This window comes from Tupaia chinensis, unplaced genomic scaffold (assembly GCF_000334495.1).
Source record: "Tupaia chinensis unplaced genomic scaffold, TupChi_1.0 Scaffold144326_1, whole genome shotgun sequence".
NCBI classification, from domain to species: Eukaryota; Metazoa; Chordata; class Mammalia; order Scandentia; family Tupaiidae; genus Tupaia; species Tupaia belangeri.
Genome location: NW_006204184.1, coordinates 5,120 through 21,918, shown reverse-complemented (window position 1 = coordinate 21,918; position 16,799 = coordinate 5,120). Strand labels below are relative to the sequence as shown.

The 16,799-nt window shown below is 50.5% G+C and overlaps 2 protein-coding genes and 1 pseudogene across 2 annotated transcripts in view; 1 reads left to right on the top strand and 2 right to left on the bottom strand.

The window, feature by feature from the left end:
- The window catches only part of LOC102500027 (opsin 1, long wave sensitive), a 14,020-nt gene extending 4,553 nt beyond the window's left edge, over positions 1-9,467 (top strand). Inside the window, exons 2-6 of the mRNA XM_006166677.2 lie at positions 1,665-1,961; positions 2,570-2,738; positions 4,765-4,930; positions 6,048-6,287; positions 9,310-9,467. Coding sequence (XP_006166739.1) covers positions 1,665-1,961; positions 2,570-2,738; positions 4,765-4,930; positions 6,048-6,287; positions 9,310-9,420 — 983 coding nt within the window. The 3' untranslated portion in view covers positions 9,421-9,467. The remainder of the gene's footprint in view (positions 1-1,664; positions 1,962-2,569; positions 2,739-4,764; positions 4,931-6,047; positions 6,288-9,309) is intronic.
- A 162-nt stretch (positions 9,468-9,629) lies between these two features.
- Positions 9,630-16,799, bottom strand: part of TEX28 (testis expressed 28) — a gene marked incomplete at its 5' end in the record, with an annotated part of 10,444 nt that continues 3,274 nt past the window's right edge. Inside the window, 2 exon segments of the mRNA XM_006166676.2 lie at positions 9,630-10,188; positions 10,718-10,853. Coding sequence (XP_006166738.1) covers positions 9,766-10,188; positions 10,718-10,853 — 559 coding nt within the window.
- On the bottom strand, positions 16,267-16,419 carry LOC114005711 (uncharacterized; annotated as a pseudogene).

The window sequence follows — 16,799 nt, the reverse complement described above, 5'->3', positions numbered from 1 at the left end:
CTTGTTTGTTTCCCCTACACTCTGGAATGCTCTGAACACCTCCTAGTTCCAACTGCTCTTTTTTTTAATATTTATTTTTATTTAACTTTATTTATTTATTTACTTATTTTAATTTGACCAGAGAGGGACAAAGCAAGAGAGAGAGAGAGAGACAGCGAGAAAGCAAGCTGCCAGGCCTGGGACTCGAACTGCGGTCAGCCATGTGGGAGTCCAGTGCCCTTAATCAGCACGCCACCTGTTGGCCCCCCAACTGCTCTTTTCAGATCCACTTGTGTCCCCCAGAGAAGCTCCATTGGTAACTTGGGAGTCCTCTCCTTGCCTCCATCAGCAGCCCCATTGCTTTGCACTGCTCCCTCGTGCACAGAGCTCATACTGGGGCTCCTGGGAACCTCCTGGCCTCTAGCATGGTTGCAATGAAAGTTGGTGTCCAACTGCAGCCATAGCCAGGAAATCCTCATTTTTCCCTATCTTTTCGCTTGAGCTGGGGTTTTGTGACACACGACTAAGGAATCCCCATAGCTGTGGGGCACTTTCCAGGGATGCCTTCCTCAGTGCCGTGTGGCCTCACTATCTGGCAGTGGGGACTATGGCTGGTGACCCTTTCAAGTAAGCATTCTTCCGAAAATGGCGGTGGCAGGAAAGGTCCTAACACAAACCAATGCAAAGTGGCTGTGTTATAGCAAAGATGGGCTCGTCCTCCTTCTTTCAGGACAGAGGCATTTCTGAAAGGGTCTCCCCAAGCTTTGTGAGCCTTCTGTCCCAGCCTCTCAGTTGGCCTTGTTAGGACGGGCTGGGAATTGAACCCAGCTTCCCGTGCCACCTTCACCACTGCACACACACGATGTCTTCCCACATGCCCTACTCTGGCTGGGGCCTCCTTTTGATTTTTTTTTTTTTGAGAGATTTTTTGCTACAGGGCACGTGCACTCTCTGGAGAAACAGAGACGGAGAGACAGAAAGCAAGAAATCACTCCCCAGGGAGGATGATCATGCCACAATACCTTCTCCTCCATTCTCTCCTGGGGATCTTAAGCACGCACACAAGTGTGCACACCTGGCGTGAGCGACTTTTGATTTTGTGTGCAAAATCCTTTCTAGGGTTGCCATGAAAAAGCAGCGCACCATGTCAGTGAGCAAAAGCAAAAATGCATTGTCTCCCCTCTGAGGCCAAGGTGTCAGCAGGGTCGGTTTCTACCAGTGGCTCTGGGGAAAATCTGTTCCAGGCCTTTCCTGGTTTCCAGTGGCTGCTGGCAATCTGTGGCCTTGCAGAAGCATCACCCTGCTATCTTCCTGCATCTTCACGTGACTCTCTCTGCGTGTATCCAAACATCTCCCTTTTTATAGTAGTGTCTTCCCAAGAGAGTGGGGAAAATGGAGAGGCCTTTCAATGCACCTGAGCTGGGCACGACATGGGGGTGGGCTGGAGGGAAGCGGGGGCAGAGGAGCAGGGGTGACTCGGCTTACTGGTAGTGAGGAGGTAGCTGGGGAGCAACACCTTATGAAGATGAGTTCAAGGTGCTAGCACAGGGGAGCAACAGGCAATGGCCTCTGAGTTGAGGGACAAGGTGGAGAGTCTAGCACAGCAAGTGGTCTGGGCTCTGGTGCTGGCACAGTGGGCGGCATAGCTACCCAGCTCCTTTATCTACTTGACCTCTTACCTCCAGGTCCCTTTGAAGGCCCCAATTACCACATTGCTCCCAGATGGGTGTACCACATCACCAGCATGTGGATGATCTTCGTGGTCATCGCGTCTGTCTTCACTAATGGGCTCGTGCTGGCGGCCACCATGAGGTTCAAGAAGTTGCGCCACCCTCTGAACTGGATCTTGGTGAACCTGGCAATCGCTGACCTAGCAGAGACCGTCATTGCCAGCACCATCAGCGTTGTGAACCAGATCTTTGGCTACTTCATACTGGGTCACCCTATGTGTGTCCTGGAGGGCTACACTGTCTCCCTATGTGGTAAGCCAGTTGGGGCACAGGCTTGGAGAACATCCAGCCTGGTGTTTGTAAAGAAAACGGCCCAAGGTGTGCCCAAGATGCACCTATGTCAGCCCCAAATGCCAGGGGGGACAAACCTGTGGGTAAAGCTAGGCCTCACCACGAGCCAGCTGGCCTTCCTGGCTCCCAGGCTCCAACAGAAGCAGCTCCTCCGGCACTTGCCTCCTCACCACTGTTCCAGGCCTCTCCCTGCCTAACTCCCTCCCTTTGTTCTTAACCACCATGCCACCCGTCGGCCCCTAATTGCCTACCAGGCCAGAGAAGGTGCTTGCCAAGGTCCCAGTACTGTCCCGAAAGTACAGACTCAAGCTGGGGGTGGCAGGGGAGCCAGGTTGGAGAGGCAGGGTGAGATGGGGAAGGACAGGGTGGAGTGGGTGTTAGAGAAGTGACAGGAGAGCCGCCACTGCCCGGGAGGCTTCCTGCACCCTGAACCTGAAAGCCCTTTGTTCAGAGTTAGGCTCTGCAGCACCGTGAGGAGACAGCTGACCTTGAAAGCTGTCGGCTGTTGCGGAAGGAGGAGGCAATGTTGAAGGTTCGGAGCGATTGTACCTGTCTGCTCTTCCCTGTAGGCATCACAGGGCTCTGGTCCCTGGCCATCATTTCATGGGAGAGGTGGCTGGTGGTCTGCAAGCCCTTCGGCAACGTGAGATTTGATGCCAAGCTGGCCATTGCGGGCATTGCCTTTTCCTGGATCTGGGCTGCTGTGTGGACAGCCCCACCCATCTTTGGTTGGAGCAGGTAAGGGTGGCTCATTTAGGACCAAGCAGGGGGAGACCTCAGGATGAGCCACTCTCCGTATGTGGCCCATGGCCCCACACACAAAGTGAGGGGTGCATGAATTTCCCAAAGACCCCGCCGAGCGTGCAGTATCTATAAATGCGCAAATCGCCTTGGCTGCCACGGACAAATGGGCCCCGTGGTCCCGGAGCCTCTGGAGGCCTCTGGTTCTTCCGGGCATGAGCAGCTTACGGGTGCACGCAGAAGGATGCTGAGAAGCTCAGGCCACCTGTGCGTCCCGCCACAGGCCAGCACAGGACACGTCTGGATGTCAGGGCCCTCTTGTCCACACTATGCCAAGCCTTTTCTTGCATACTCTGGGGATCCCCTTTGAGAGACTGCTTGAGTTAGGTACCCTGGACCTGTGGCCAAGCTGGTTCTATGGGGGAAGACTCAAATTTCCAAGTAAATGGCCTAGGTGTTGCATTGTGAGCAATGGGACAAGGACAAGGAATTTCACTCCCACTTGACAGGCTCATGAGTGAGTCCTCATGGTTTTCGGAGAAGCAATGCTCTTTCTTCAGGAAGCTTCCATCCTTCTGAGAAATAAGCATTGTGAAAGTCCGTCTTCCTCTCCCACCCACCTCACCCATGCCCCATAGGAGCTGCCAGTTATGAACATGTGGCCCAGCCACAGTGGCACAAGTGATAGGGTGCATGATGTGGAAGCATCCTGGGAAGCTTGGGTTCTGGTCCCAAGTTGACCTAACCATGCAGGGTGCACATGCTTGTGAGCCTGGTTGAGAAGCCTGGGGAATGATCCTGGGACACTGAGATCCTGTTAAGGGTGCTGGTCCTTGGCCTGATGGTTAAGGAAGCTGGATCCCCACATGGCTGACTGCAAGGTTTGAGTCCCAGCCCCAGTGGCTTGAAAACACACCAGGGAGGCCAGCAGATGTCATGGTGGTTACATTGCCGGACTCCCAACCCCAGTTTGAGTCCTGGACCCAGTGGCTTAAAAGGCATGCTGGGCGCATGTGTATGCGTGTCCAGGATCCTGGGAGGAGAATGTAGGAGAAGGGATTGTGATATGGCTATCCCCTGGGGGGGGATTTCTCATTTTCCTCTCACTGTCTCTGTCTCTCTCCTTCTCCAGTCAACGCATGTGGCCTAAGACAAAGACCTAAAAAGAAAAAGAAAGAAAGGAAGAAAGAGAGAGAGATAGAGAGACTCCAAGGGTGTGTGGGCTTGTGCCCCCAATTCAGAAAGGATGGAGAAATGGAGAAGGAGGGATTGCAGCATAACAACATCCCACTGGAGGGAGCCCTCTCTCTCTTTCTCTTTTTCTCTCTGGCAAGTGCATGAGTCCGCGGGCAATTGAAAAACAAAGGTGCCCCACCTCTGTCTCAAGAAATAAAAGAGCAGATAGATACATACTTCGATAGACACATATATGAATCAATAACTAGTTCTGGACCTAGGTAGTACATTTCATGTTATGCATATTTTAGAATTTTTTTTTGGAGAGGTTTTTGCTATAGGGCGCATGCACTCGCCAGAAAGACAGAGAGACAGAGAGATAGAAAGCAAGAAGTCACCCCCCCAGGGGGGATGGTCACGCCGCAATCCCTTCTACTCCATTCCCCTCTTGGGATCTTGGGCACGCACACACATGTGCCCGGTGTGAGTTTAAGCAACCGGGTCCAGGACTCGAACCGCAGTCGACGACATGGGAGTCCAGCGACATAGCTATTATGCTAACTGCTGGTCCCTAGAATTTTTTTTTTAAAGAGGGGACTCATAAGACCTAAAAATGGACAAGAAATTACCAAAATCCTATCCCAGGGTTATCTGCTGGGATGATGAAAATGTTCTGAAAGTAGATACCAGTAGTGACGCACCAAGCTGCCAGTACTAATTCATTTCACAATGGCTACATTTATGCAATGTGAGTTCCACCTCAATTTTAAAAAGCCCACCCAAGGGGCTGAGGGGTCCCAGGCTGCCCCACCTTGCATCAGGATGGGCTTCCGGCCCTTCTCCACAGGTACTGGCCTCACGGCCTGAAGACATCGTGTGGTCCGGACGTGTTCAGCGGCAGCTCATACCCCGGGGTGCAGTCTTACATGATAGTTCTCATGGTCACCTGCTGTATCATCCCACTCAGCATCATTGTGCTCTGCTACCTCCAAGTGTGGCTGGCCATCCGAGCGGTAAGCCTGTGCCTGCCTGGCCTAGCCCAGCCTGGAGGGATGTGCACTCCCTTGCCCCCAGACCTGTCACCGAGGCTCCTAGATGATGGTTGAAATCCGCAGACAGGAGGGTTCCGCCCCTGGAAAACATCAGCTTCAATGGCACGACCCAGGCTCCTGCTGCTGGCTGCAGTTTGAGCCCAGCTCCCTTATCCTCACCCCTCCAGGATGTCCAATAAGATGGCGGTACTGTGCCTCTGCCCTGGACCAGGGCTGTTCTCTCGGAGGTGGGGAATGAGAGGATGGCTGGAGAAGTAAATAAACCCTGCAAATCCAGGGGTGTTTTAAAGGCCACCGCTGGAGAACCCTACTCCCTTCGCAGGTCAAGGAGTGGACACGAGTGTGCAATTCCCTCTCTCCACCCTTCTGTGCGCAACCACCACCAGTGACCTTGAGCTGGGCTACCCATTGTAGCACCCCTACCTCCACACCACAAGGTGGCTGTCAGTCGACTGCCCTGCAATTAGCTTGATGCAGACATGCCGTTTGTCAGCTGCCGGGACCTTGCCAGAGCCAGAGGTGTCCAACTGTGGCTTTAGCCCTGCTAGCTCTAGGCTGGTGGAGTTCAAGCTCCAGAACATGGCCCTGGCCCCACTGGCCTGGCCCTCCCCTAGTTCCCATCAGAAGGAGCACTTATGGCTCACAGTGAGTCCAGGGAGGGTGGTGTCTGGACACCTGCCAGCACCAGTCCAGGGAGCCCAAGGGAATGGTATTTGTTGCCCCTGGCACTGCTGCTGGGTATCCTGCTGGGTGCTTTCACCTCCACCCTCCCCTTTCCTACCGTACTAGTTCGTCCAGCTGTGCCTGGACTGCACACTCAGACCTGGGCACAGGCAGGCACACTCAGAGAAAGGACAGGTGCCTCTCAGTAGAGCGGCCTTCTCAGCTCCCTGTCCTGAGCTCCTGCCAGGTTGATACCAGGCAGCATCTCAGGCCAGGCCCAGCAGCTTGCTCCCTCGAAGTCTACAGGACTCCCCAAGACCAGCCAGAGGGCCACTCAGTCTTCCTGGACCATGCTACGCCTGGGCTTGGGTGGAAGCTGGGCAACTCCTCCATGCACTGTCCCTGTCTCACCCAGGTGGCAAAGCAGCAGAAAGAGTCCGAGTCCACTCAGAAGGCTGAGAAGGAGGTGACACGCATGGTGGTAGTCATGGTGTGTGCGTACTGCGTCTGCTGGGGCCCCTCCACCTTCTTTGCATGTTTTGCTGCTGCCCACCCTGGCTACGCCTTCCACCCTCTGCTGGCCGCCCTGCCAGCCTACTTCGCCAAAAGTGCCACTATCTACAACCCCATCATCTATGTCTTTATGAACCGTCAGGTAAGTAAGGCCATCGGCAGGCCCAACTCGAAGTACATCGGGAAGAAGCCAGTGTGACTCCCACTTGGAGGAGCCTGCAGAGTGCTGGGCTCCCGGTAATGACCCTCCAGGACTATGATCGGGAAAAGACTCAGCCCGCCGCCCTGCCCCCCGCCAGACTGCCACTGGTCATCAGTAGCAGGCTTGGCACTCTCTTCGGGTCCCTTTTGTATTCCTGGCCTAGGACTGGTGTTCCTCAAAGTGTCCATGTGCCGCGGACCTGTTCCCTGTCTCACAGGGATCTCCTTCCAGGGCCTACCTTGGTGTTGAGGTTCCTAAAACTATTTTGCCAAGTCCTTTCTTGCTTGCTTCTTTCTATCATTCCCTGTGGCAGGCCCGCAACCAAAGCCATCAGGCTCTAGGGTCTCGCCTGGAATTCAGGCGATCTAGCATTTCCTGAGCACATCCTGCTTTACCCTGGCATGCCCCTCCTGCTGGCATAGTGGGATCTTGGGCATGCATGCACACACACCTGGTGTGAGTTTAAGCTACCAGGTCCAGGACTCAAACTGCACTCAACTACATGGGAGTCCAGAGATATAGCCATTATGCTAACTGCTGTAATGGCTACCTTCTCAAACCTGTCTTCCTGTAAGAACAAAATCACGCCCTTCTAGGCTGTGCTGACCAAGAGTTCAAGCACTTTCCTAAGTTCATGGGTTAGTGGACACATCCAAGGTCTTGTCTGCTGGCAGCCCTCATTAGCTGGCATACTGGCGCCCAACCGCAAGTTGCCCAGGACTCCTAGACCCTCCGGGTGGGTTACAGGTGTTCTCCTGAGGTCTGTCATCTTCCGAGTGCAGCCAGCCTTCCCCTTCCTTGACTCCATCACGGCGCAGCTGCAGTGTGACTCCGTGGTGATAGGTCTGCAGAGGCCTCCCATTTCACCAGGTCAAAGCCATTCCTTTCAGCCAGCTTGTCTTTGCTCCCCATTTCACAGCCACCTCGTGGCCCCACCCCCTTGGCCTCAGGTCTGTAGAGCTCATTAACCACGCATTCCTCCTGAAGACGTTGAATAGTAAGTAGGAGCGCTGCTGTCAGGCGATGACACCCAGTCAGTGGAGTTCTACTGCTGGCCCATTTCCTGTCTCAGAAGGACCTCTTTTTAGATCTTATTTTGAGAATCCTCAAACTATCTTGCCAAGTACTGTCTGTCTTCATTCTTTCCATTCTCCCTTCAGGAATTCCCCTTCCTAGACAGGCATCTACTTCTGGACCTCGCCAGGCTCTTGAACTTTGCTTTCATCCTTTCCACATTATGACCCTGTCCTGCTGTATTCTGAGAGTATTATCTGGAATTCAGTTGCACGAGGACAGAAAATTTTGCCTTTTGTATACCCCTGGAACATAGTCTGGCACAAAGTGGGTGCTCAATAAGTAGGTATTGAATAAATTTGGTGGGCTGGCCCTGTAGCCCAGTGGTTAAGGGAGCCAGAACTCACATGGCCAAATGCAGTTAAGGCCCTGACCCTGGCAGCTTGGAGAAAACTCTGGATGCATGCATGCCCAATATCCTGAGGGGAGGGAAGAATGGAGGGGAAAGGGCTGTGGTATGACCATGTGCCATTGGGGGGTTCTTTCTCTCTCTCTGGCAATGAAAACAAATCTGTTGTATGAATTTCTCAACCTTATCTGCTTGCTCTTCGGCTGGGTCGATTCTGCTATTTCGCCCATCTTTTATGTTATTAATTTTTTCCTATCTGTGAGAATCTGAAAGCTAGAGGGAGCTGGAGGCAGTGAAGAATAGACCTGAAATATTTAGGAAATCCTCTGGTCTGGTTTCTCAGAGCATTGTGGTTGGTTTAGTGATGATACAAGACATAACGTGAGAAGTCAATATTGCCTGAATCTTTTCACGGGTCAACAGCAAAGAGCAGACATCTCCTGGTACTGGAAGACTGAGCTAAGAGATGAGGTAGGGGATTAAGCTGTGGTTTGCCTGGTCAACTTGCCCCCAAATTGATGGGCTGGAATAGAGATGACATGGGCCAGCAGGTGGCATGGAGGTTAAGGCAGCTGGATCTCACCTGGCTAACTCTGTGGCTCAAATCCTGGACCTGGTGGCTTGAAAAACATGCTAGGTGTGTGTGCATGCATGCCCAAAACCCCAAAAGGAGAATGGAGAAGGGACTGTGGTGTGGCCATTCTCCTTGGAAGGTGATTTCTCACCTTCTCTCTCTGTCTCTGGCTGTCTCTCTCCAGCAAGTACATGCATAGCAAAAAAAAAAAAAAAAGGGAGGTTAGAAAGATGCCAATCATATTCCTTTTCACTACATGCCTCTGAGCCTCTTGCCAAAAATTCTGGAAATGGTCACTGCAGGCAGTGTGGGCCCTTTACCTGGCACTGTGTGTGACTACCAGGTGAATATCCTGGAGCTGCCATAACACACTGCCACAGGCTTTGTGGGAATGAATCCTCCCCCAGAAGCCCAGGTGTTGGCAAAGTTGGTTACCCCGGGAGGCAAAGCTGTCACAGGCCCTTCCCAGCTTCTGGGGGTTGTCAGCAGTCCTTGGCGTTCCCTAGCTCAGAAGTCTATCACTGTCATCTCTATCTTCATCTTCATGTGGCCGTTGTCCTGTGTCTAGCTCTGCATCCAAAGTTGCATCTTCCTCTAAGAATAGCAGGCATTGCACGAGGGCCCACCTGAGCCAGGATGGCCTCATCTTAACTAACTTCTATACTGATTGCATCGGCAAAGACGTGGGTCCTAACAAGGACACTACCCGGGTCCCAGTGGTTAGAACCTGAACACCTCTTTCTGGTGGGCTCAATTTGGCCTACTATAGTCACCATCTTAGGCAGACATCTTAGATGACCAACCATATGCAAGGAATAACTTGAGTGTCCCTCACCCACCAGGACTCTGAGTGGGAGGAGGGAAGGTGCTAAGCCTGGGTGACATTCAGTCAATGCCCACGCCTGATCCTTAGTGCCACATGCCAGCCCTTCTTGCCCCCTGAGTGACGTATTCTGTCCTTCCAGTTTCGAAACTGCATCTTGCAGCTTTTCGGGAAGAAGGTTGACGACAGCTCTGAACTCTCCAGCGCCTCCAGAACAGAGGCCTCTTCTGTCTCTTCGGTGTCACCTGCATGAGGTCTTCCTCCTACCTGTCCCACCTGCCGGGGCTTTGGCCACCTCTCCTCCCCCCTTCTTCTCCATCCCCATGAAATAAATGTAATTTCTCTTTGCCAAAATCAACAAAGTCACAGAGGCTGCCGGGGCAGTGGGGGCCACCTCAGCCTCCCAGTGTTCAGGCACTGGGTCTTGAGAGGGTGCGAGGAGATACAGAGGACAGTGCACTTCAGAGACTTTAATCTTTTCCAAGCCTTGTGTCTACAGATGGCATGGAAGGGTCATGGCAGACAAGTGTGTGGCAGGTGGGTGTCTGCAGACATCCTCACTGGGCTGAGGGTTATGGGATCCAAACACCATGGGGACTTACTGGACACCCTGAACACCCACAGGAGGGAGCAGATGGCAGACTTGGGCTGGCCCTCCTGACCTGCAAGGTCCATCTGATGGAGCCCTGGAGTCCTTGGAATATAGTCTCCACCTGTACAGCACCCAGGCCTGCCAGTCAGCAGTGGCAATGGCATGCCACTTCTGCCAGGCCAGGGCCATGAGCCCAAGCAGAAGGAGCACAGTGCCCGTGCGCAGGCGCGAGTTGGCCAGGGGAAACAGGTAGGCACACATGGTGGAGACTGAGGCCAGAAGGACAGTGGCCAGCATGAAGAGTAGGCTTGTGAGTCTGAACAGAACATCCTGAGGCCGGCTCCTGAGGCACCCTGTCATCTGCAGCTGGGCGATTTGCTGCAGCACTTCCAGCTTAGCTATCCGGTTCTGGAAAGACTCCATGACCGGAAAGACTCCATGACCTCCTGCAGGCAACACAAATGTATGTGCTCAGCAGAGGGACTGTGTACATCTCACCGCATGCCTGCACAGTGTGCGACAATTATGGTGGAGCCAACTATTCAGGATAGAACACGCGGAGCAGAGGGGGCACCCATGGAGGGCCTACACCTGTCATCTCTGAGATGGTTGGGCTGGGCTAAGAAGGACAGGAGCAGGAGCCATGCGGAAGGGAGCCAGGTTTAAAGCAGGGCTAGCAGTAGTTATCAGCATCCTCGGGGGACAGTGCTGGGACAAGTCCTCTGGATGGCTCTGAGGTGCCCTCCAGGGTGAGAACCACAGCAGCACTTCCCAAAGCAGCCAAGTGGGGTGATGGGAGCTGGGCGAGAACACAAAGAAGGTGATCGAGTGAGCCACTGAACCCTCAGGAGTGGCCCAGCTGTGGATCTGGCTCTTGGCTTGGGGGTGCCCAGGCCAATTTATTCCTCCCCACACCCTTCCCATTGGCCCTGACTCCAAAGGCCCCCAGGACTCTCACCCATATCTCCTTGGCTCTCTTATAGGACAGATAGGCCATTTTCTCCTCAGTGCAGGCCAGGTTCTGTTTGAGGTGGTAAATCTCGTCCAGGTGCCCCTGCAGGTGCTCATTCACCTGTTCTTCCACCACTGTTTGTCTTTGGAGCAAAAGAGAAAGCAAACTCCCTCAGTACCTGCCCAGAGCTCAGGCCAACAGTGGGCGGTCCTGCCCTGGTCTAGGCTGGGCTCCTCCCTCCCCAGGCTCCAGTCAAAGCCTGCCTCCTCCTCCAGGCCTGCCAGGGACACACACCGGCCTCACACCGATCTTCGTGTACATATATTTTATATGTAGTTACTCCTGTGTGACACTGTACAGAAACAGCCATAGAGTAGAAGTGATAGGGAGAAGAATGGAAAGTTATATCTGCGTTTGAAATTGCACACATAGCCTCGGAGCAGGGTGTAGCATGCAGTAGTTAGTCCACAAAGCTACCTTCTTGTAGGGATTAAGCAGTCACCAAGAGAGCACATATTGTTCGACTCCATTTCTATGAACTGCCCAGAATAGGCCCCTGTGTAGGGACAGAAGCAGATGAGTGGGTGCCAGGAGGAGGGCTGATGGGGAGTGATCGCTAACGGGGCTGGTTGCTTTGGGGATGACTGAAATGTGGAATTAGCTAGTGCTCATGGTTGCACAACTCCACGAATATACTGAAAACCACTGAATTGTACACTTTAAATGAGTGACTTCAATGAGACTTACACCTTAATAAAGCTGTTACTTAAACAAAAAAACTGGATTGTGGTAATGTTTGCTCAACTCAGTAAATTTACTGAAAAGTATAGAAATATAGTAAAATGGCACATTTTACGACATGTAAGTTATAACTCAATAGAGCTGCTAAGAAAACACAACAAGCAAGGGACCAGTGGGTGGCATGGTGATTGGGGCACTGGACTCCCACATGGTTTTCCGTGGTTTGAGTCTTAGACCTGGCTTGCTTTCTCACTTTCCCTCTCTCTGTCTCTCTCTGGTGAGTGCATGTGCCCTATAGCAAATTAAAACATAATAATAAATAAAATTAATAAAGAATTCTTTTTTAAAAAAACTACTGAAACATCACTACCTGTTGTGTATGTAAAGATATGCAACAAAAGTATAACAATATGCGTAGAAAAGATAAGCATCCAAAGGACAGTGAGGCTGGCACAAGTGGGTGAAGTTGAGGAGTCATGACAGAGCTTCAGCTGAGTCCTTTCATTATTTTTTTTAAATAGAGATTTTTTTGCTACAGGGTGTGTATGCTTTCCAGAGAGAGACAGAGAGACAGAAAGCAACAAATCACCTCCTGGGGGGAAGGCTACACCACAATGCCTTTTTCTCCGTTCTCCTCCTGGGATTTTTGGTATGCATGCACATGTGCCCAGCGTGAGTTTTAAGCTGCTGGGTCCAGGACTCGAATAGCAGTCGACTATGTGGGAATCCAGTGATGTGACCATTACACTATCTCTTGGTTCCAGAATCTGTTTTTATTTTTAAGCTTATTTATTTTACTTGTTGGGAGGAAGAGATACAGGCACTGTCCACAGGGTCTCACATGCAGAATCCAAGCAGTGGCTGTGCCTTCAACTCAATCTTTTTGCCTTTTTAAAAAGCTTATTTATTTCTTGCATTTAGAGAGTGAGTGAGCAAGAGAAGCAGAGAGTGAGAGATAGCACCCCAAATAGGGTCTTCATGCTGCCATTTTCCCCAGCATCAGCCAGTCCCACATTATGGACATGCACATGCCTTGTGTACTCAGGGAGGTCTCTGGATACAAACCAAGAACCTTTCCATGTGGGACAGCCTCACAGGGCTTTGTGTTTTCCTGCTGTGCTGCCATTCAGCCCTTTGTTCATGAAAGAATTCATTGTGAATATGAAATCAACCAATAGGCTCGTCACCAATATTTTTATAAGAGGATCTAAATATATTCTTGAATGCATTCTTGAATAATTTGTTGGATAAGCAATGTCTTCATAAAGATTTTTATTCTCATCTTCCTCTCTTCCTGTACCCCAGTCTTCAACCCTCTGGAAGCACTGCCCCAGCCACAACATGGCTGACCTTCTCCCTATCTCTTCCTTGGTCAAGGATCCCTCTCTGCCCACTCCAGCTCCTGCAGCCACAGAGGCAAATGCATCACTCTAAAACATTCTCTTAGGAGACAAATGATGACCAAACAAAACATCCCCAAAATATTCTAATGCTGTTACAACCATGCTCTCCAATACAAATTATCCTAAAGTGTATTGCTTTTTCAAGAGAGTATGTTCTTGGTCATTTCTGCAGAATTGATTTTTGGCAAACTGAGCTAGAACCTAATGGCCTGCTACTTGGAGAAGAAGGAGAAACGGGTACAGAAGGGAGAAGTAGCGCAGGTTTCAGAGGCTACCGTTGCAGAGATGGATGCCCTCACCCTGAGCCAAGGTGCAGGGAGAGCTAGTGAAGAAGCCAAAGTGTTAGAAAAATCAGCCAAGTGGTGGGGTCCCCTGGGAGGCAGTCAGGAAGTGTTTGAAGAAGGCAAAAATGGCAAATAGTATCCACCATAACTGGGCATCAAATAGGGAATGGAAGGCCAAGTGCTGAATGACTGTCAGGAGGAAACCTGGCAAGACCTTGGGGTGAGTGATTCCGGGGAATAGTGGGGCAGAGGCCGACCACTGTGGGCTGAGCAGGGAGGTTGAGGCTAGTGAGTGGAGGCCTGTTGAGAGAAACTGTCTTCAGAAGTGTGGCTGGGAAGCGGGGGACCATATTTACTTGTTGAAATAAAATGCAATGAGGGCTGACCCTGTGGTCTAGTGGGTAAGGGAGGTGGATCCCACGTAGCCAACCATGCAGTTCAAATCCTGGCCCCAATGACTTGAGAAACGCATCAGGCACATGTGTGTGCATGCCCACAACCCTGAAAGAAGGGAGTTATGGAGAAGAAACTGCAGCATGACCATGCCTCACCAGGGGACTCTCTTTCCATCTGTCTTTCTGTCTCAGTCCAGCAAGCACACAATGCCTTCTGGCAAATTAGAGAGAGAGAGAGAGAGAGAGAGAGAGAGAGAGAGAAGAAAATGTGGGCCAGCCAATAGCATGGTGGTTAAGGTGGCTGGATTCCACTTGGCCAACTGCTCGGTTCAAGTTCCAACCCCAGCAGCTTGAGAAACACACTGGGTGTGTGTGTCTGCATACCCCAAAATCCTAAGAGGAGAATGGAGAAGAGACTACATCCTCCCTGGGGAGGGTGCCCCCAAGTCTTTTCCAGTGAGTGCATGCACCCTATAGCAATTTTTAAAAATATGCATAAAAGAAAGAACTTTTGCCCATCAAAAGAATCAGGAAAAGCAAGAAAGCCCTCACAGTGAGATACCACTTCACGCTCACATCCATTTTAAAAAACACAGACAATAACACATGTTGTCAAAGATATGAAGAAACTGGAAGTCTCGTGCACTGTGGCCACTGCAGACAGAAATCTACCAGTTCTTCTAGACATTATGCCAAGAGTCGCCATAGGATCCAGAAGTCCCACTCCTGGGTATAGATCCCAAGAACTAAAAGCTGGTCTTCAAACAAATGTGGGTTCAAAGTGGATCTTTCACTCTAGCCAAAAGAAAAAAACAACCCGAATCTCAATCAACTGATGGACAGGTATACAAATGTGGCCTATCCATGATGGGTATATGATTCGGCCATAAAAAGAATGAGGCACAGGGCCAGCTGGTGGCATGGTGGTTAGGGCAGCTGAATGCCATGTGGTCAACTGTGTGGTTCAAGTATCAGACCCAGCAGCTCAATAAACATGCCAGGCACATGTGCACATGAGTGTGCCCAAAGTCCTGAAAGGAGAAATGAAAGAGAAGGGCTTATAGCCTGGCCATCCCCAATGAGGGATGCTCTCTCTCTTTAACATAAAAGAAAAAAGAACGAGGCCTGTTCTGCTGCATGCTAGGTGACCCTCAAAACCATCAAGCTCAGTGAAAGAGTCAGACACCAAAGGCCTTAGGGTATATGACCTCATTGCTATGCACATTCAGAAGATGCAGCAAGTCCACAGACACAAGAAGCAGAAGAGCAGGTGTCTGGAGCTGAGGATAGGAGGGAATGGGAGCAACTGCTTAACGGGTATGAGTTCTCCTTTTGGGATGCTATATACACTCTATAACTCGGCAGAGAGGATATACAGTGCTGCAGATGTTTGTGACACTACTGAATTGCACCCCTGAACATGGTGAACTTCATGTCACATGAATTCTCTCCATTTTTTAAAAAGTGAGCCCTTGTCATAGTGATTTAATGTTGCTGCCTCAAGCATCCATTTTTAGGCCAGAGATAAGCAGTTTGAAACCCAGCAGTACCCCATCACCCTTGGCCTAGTGCAACTTCCCCTCTCTGTGTGGTCATGGGTGATACAGACCACTTGGTTCTCATCTCACTGACTCCAAACCCAACATACTCCACAGCTGCAGACCATGATAAAACCTAATAGTCAATGTCAGAGTCATGTCAATAAGCTGTCCCAAGATATATGGTTTCCTTTTCTTTAATTTTTTTTTTCATAAAAGAAAGAGAGAGAGACAGAACCCTAACAGGGTCTTAACACCACAATCCACCCACAGCTTCAGCTAGCCCCAATCGTAGGCTTGTGCATGCCTGGACTCAGGGAGGTCTCTGAATGTGCATGCAGAACTCTCTCATGTGGGTCAGCCTCCCACATCATCGCCTTTTACCACCGTGCCAGCGTCTAGTCCTCATGCTAGTTTTCTTTGAACTACCAGGAAAATCTATAGATGACACCTGTGGCCCTTAATACAGGCTGAGTCCCACAGGTTCCCCACTTCCGTCATTCCATATCCACTGGGTGAGCTCTCTGCCACCTCTAGGCTCTCCCTCTACTTCCTTTTGGCACCCCTAACCCCTCTGGGACCTGTGGAGCGGTCACTTTCTTCTGTTTTGGGCATTTTGGTCTTGCCTCCTCATTGTGTCTCACCTGCCACACACCCTCAAACCCAACCTCCTCTTGATAACAGCTCCCTTGGAGAAGAGCTTCACAGGGCCACCTCAAGACCAAGTTATTAGGTTGTTGGAAAAGTCATAACATATTTTTCTATGTTTTTCTAAGCAAAAATGAGTCATACCTTTTCTGACAACCCAACAGAAAGAGACCATAACATTTAAAGTCACAGCAGTCCTCCTGAAAGAAAATACATTTAACTATAATAAATGTGACAGGACTTAAAGTTTGCAATCTCAGTTCAAAAGCACCAGAGGAGACGCGGCCATCATAGGCACCGGTGTGGTGGCACACAGGGTCACTGGGTGATAGTTCACTGAGCCTAAAACATGTCACATGCACTTTTCTATGTCTGCATCTAGTTTGCATGGAGGCTTTTAAAAAGATTTTAAACAAAAAATGATAAGTGCTGGGGCGGGGGGGATGTGGTGAAAAGGGAACTCTGCTACACTGTTGGTGGGAATGTAAATCGATCCAGCCACTGTGGAGAACAATATGGAGATTCCTCAAAGATCTTCAAATAGAACTACCATAGGATCCAGCAATTCCACTCCTGGGTATTTACCTAAAGGTAGGAGAACACTCGGTTGGAAAAGCGCTTGTACGTCAATGTTTCAATTAGCAATAATCGCGCCTCGGATAAACCTCATTGGCTACGATACTGCCACTGCGCAAAGCTATGTACGTCAATGTTTATTGCAGCATTACTCATGATTGCTAAGACATGGAACCAACCCAAATGTCCATAAACAGGTGAATGGATTGAAAAATTGTGGCACATATACTCCATGGAATACTATTCATTCATAAAAAATAAAATAAAATAAAATAAAGAAGACCCTGGCATTTGATAGAAAGTGGACAGATATGGAAGATTTATTGCTGAGTGAAGCAAGTTAGGCTGTGAAACAGAGACAATGTATGTCTCCACTTAACATACACTGACTGTCTGCACTCTATGGTAGAGACTGAAAGATTGGAGGACACAAAAGCACTGAAAATTGTTATGGACACTAGGGACAAAGTGGAAGGAGAGTGGGGGGGGAGAGTGTAGGAAGG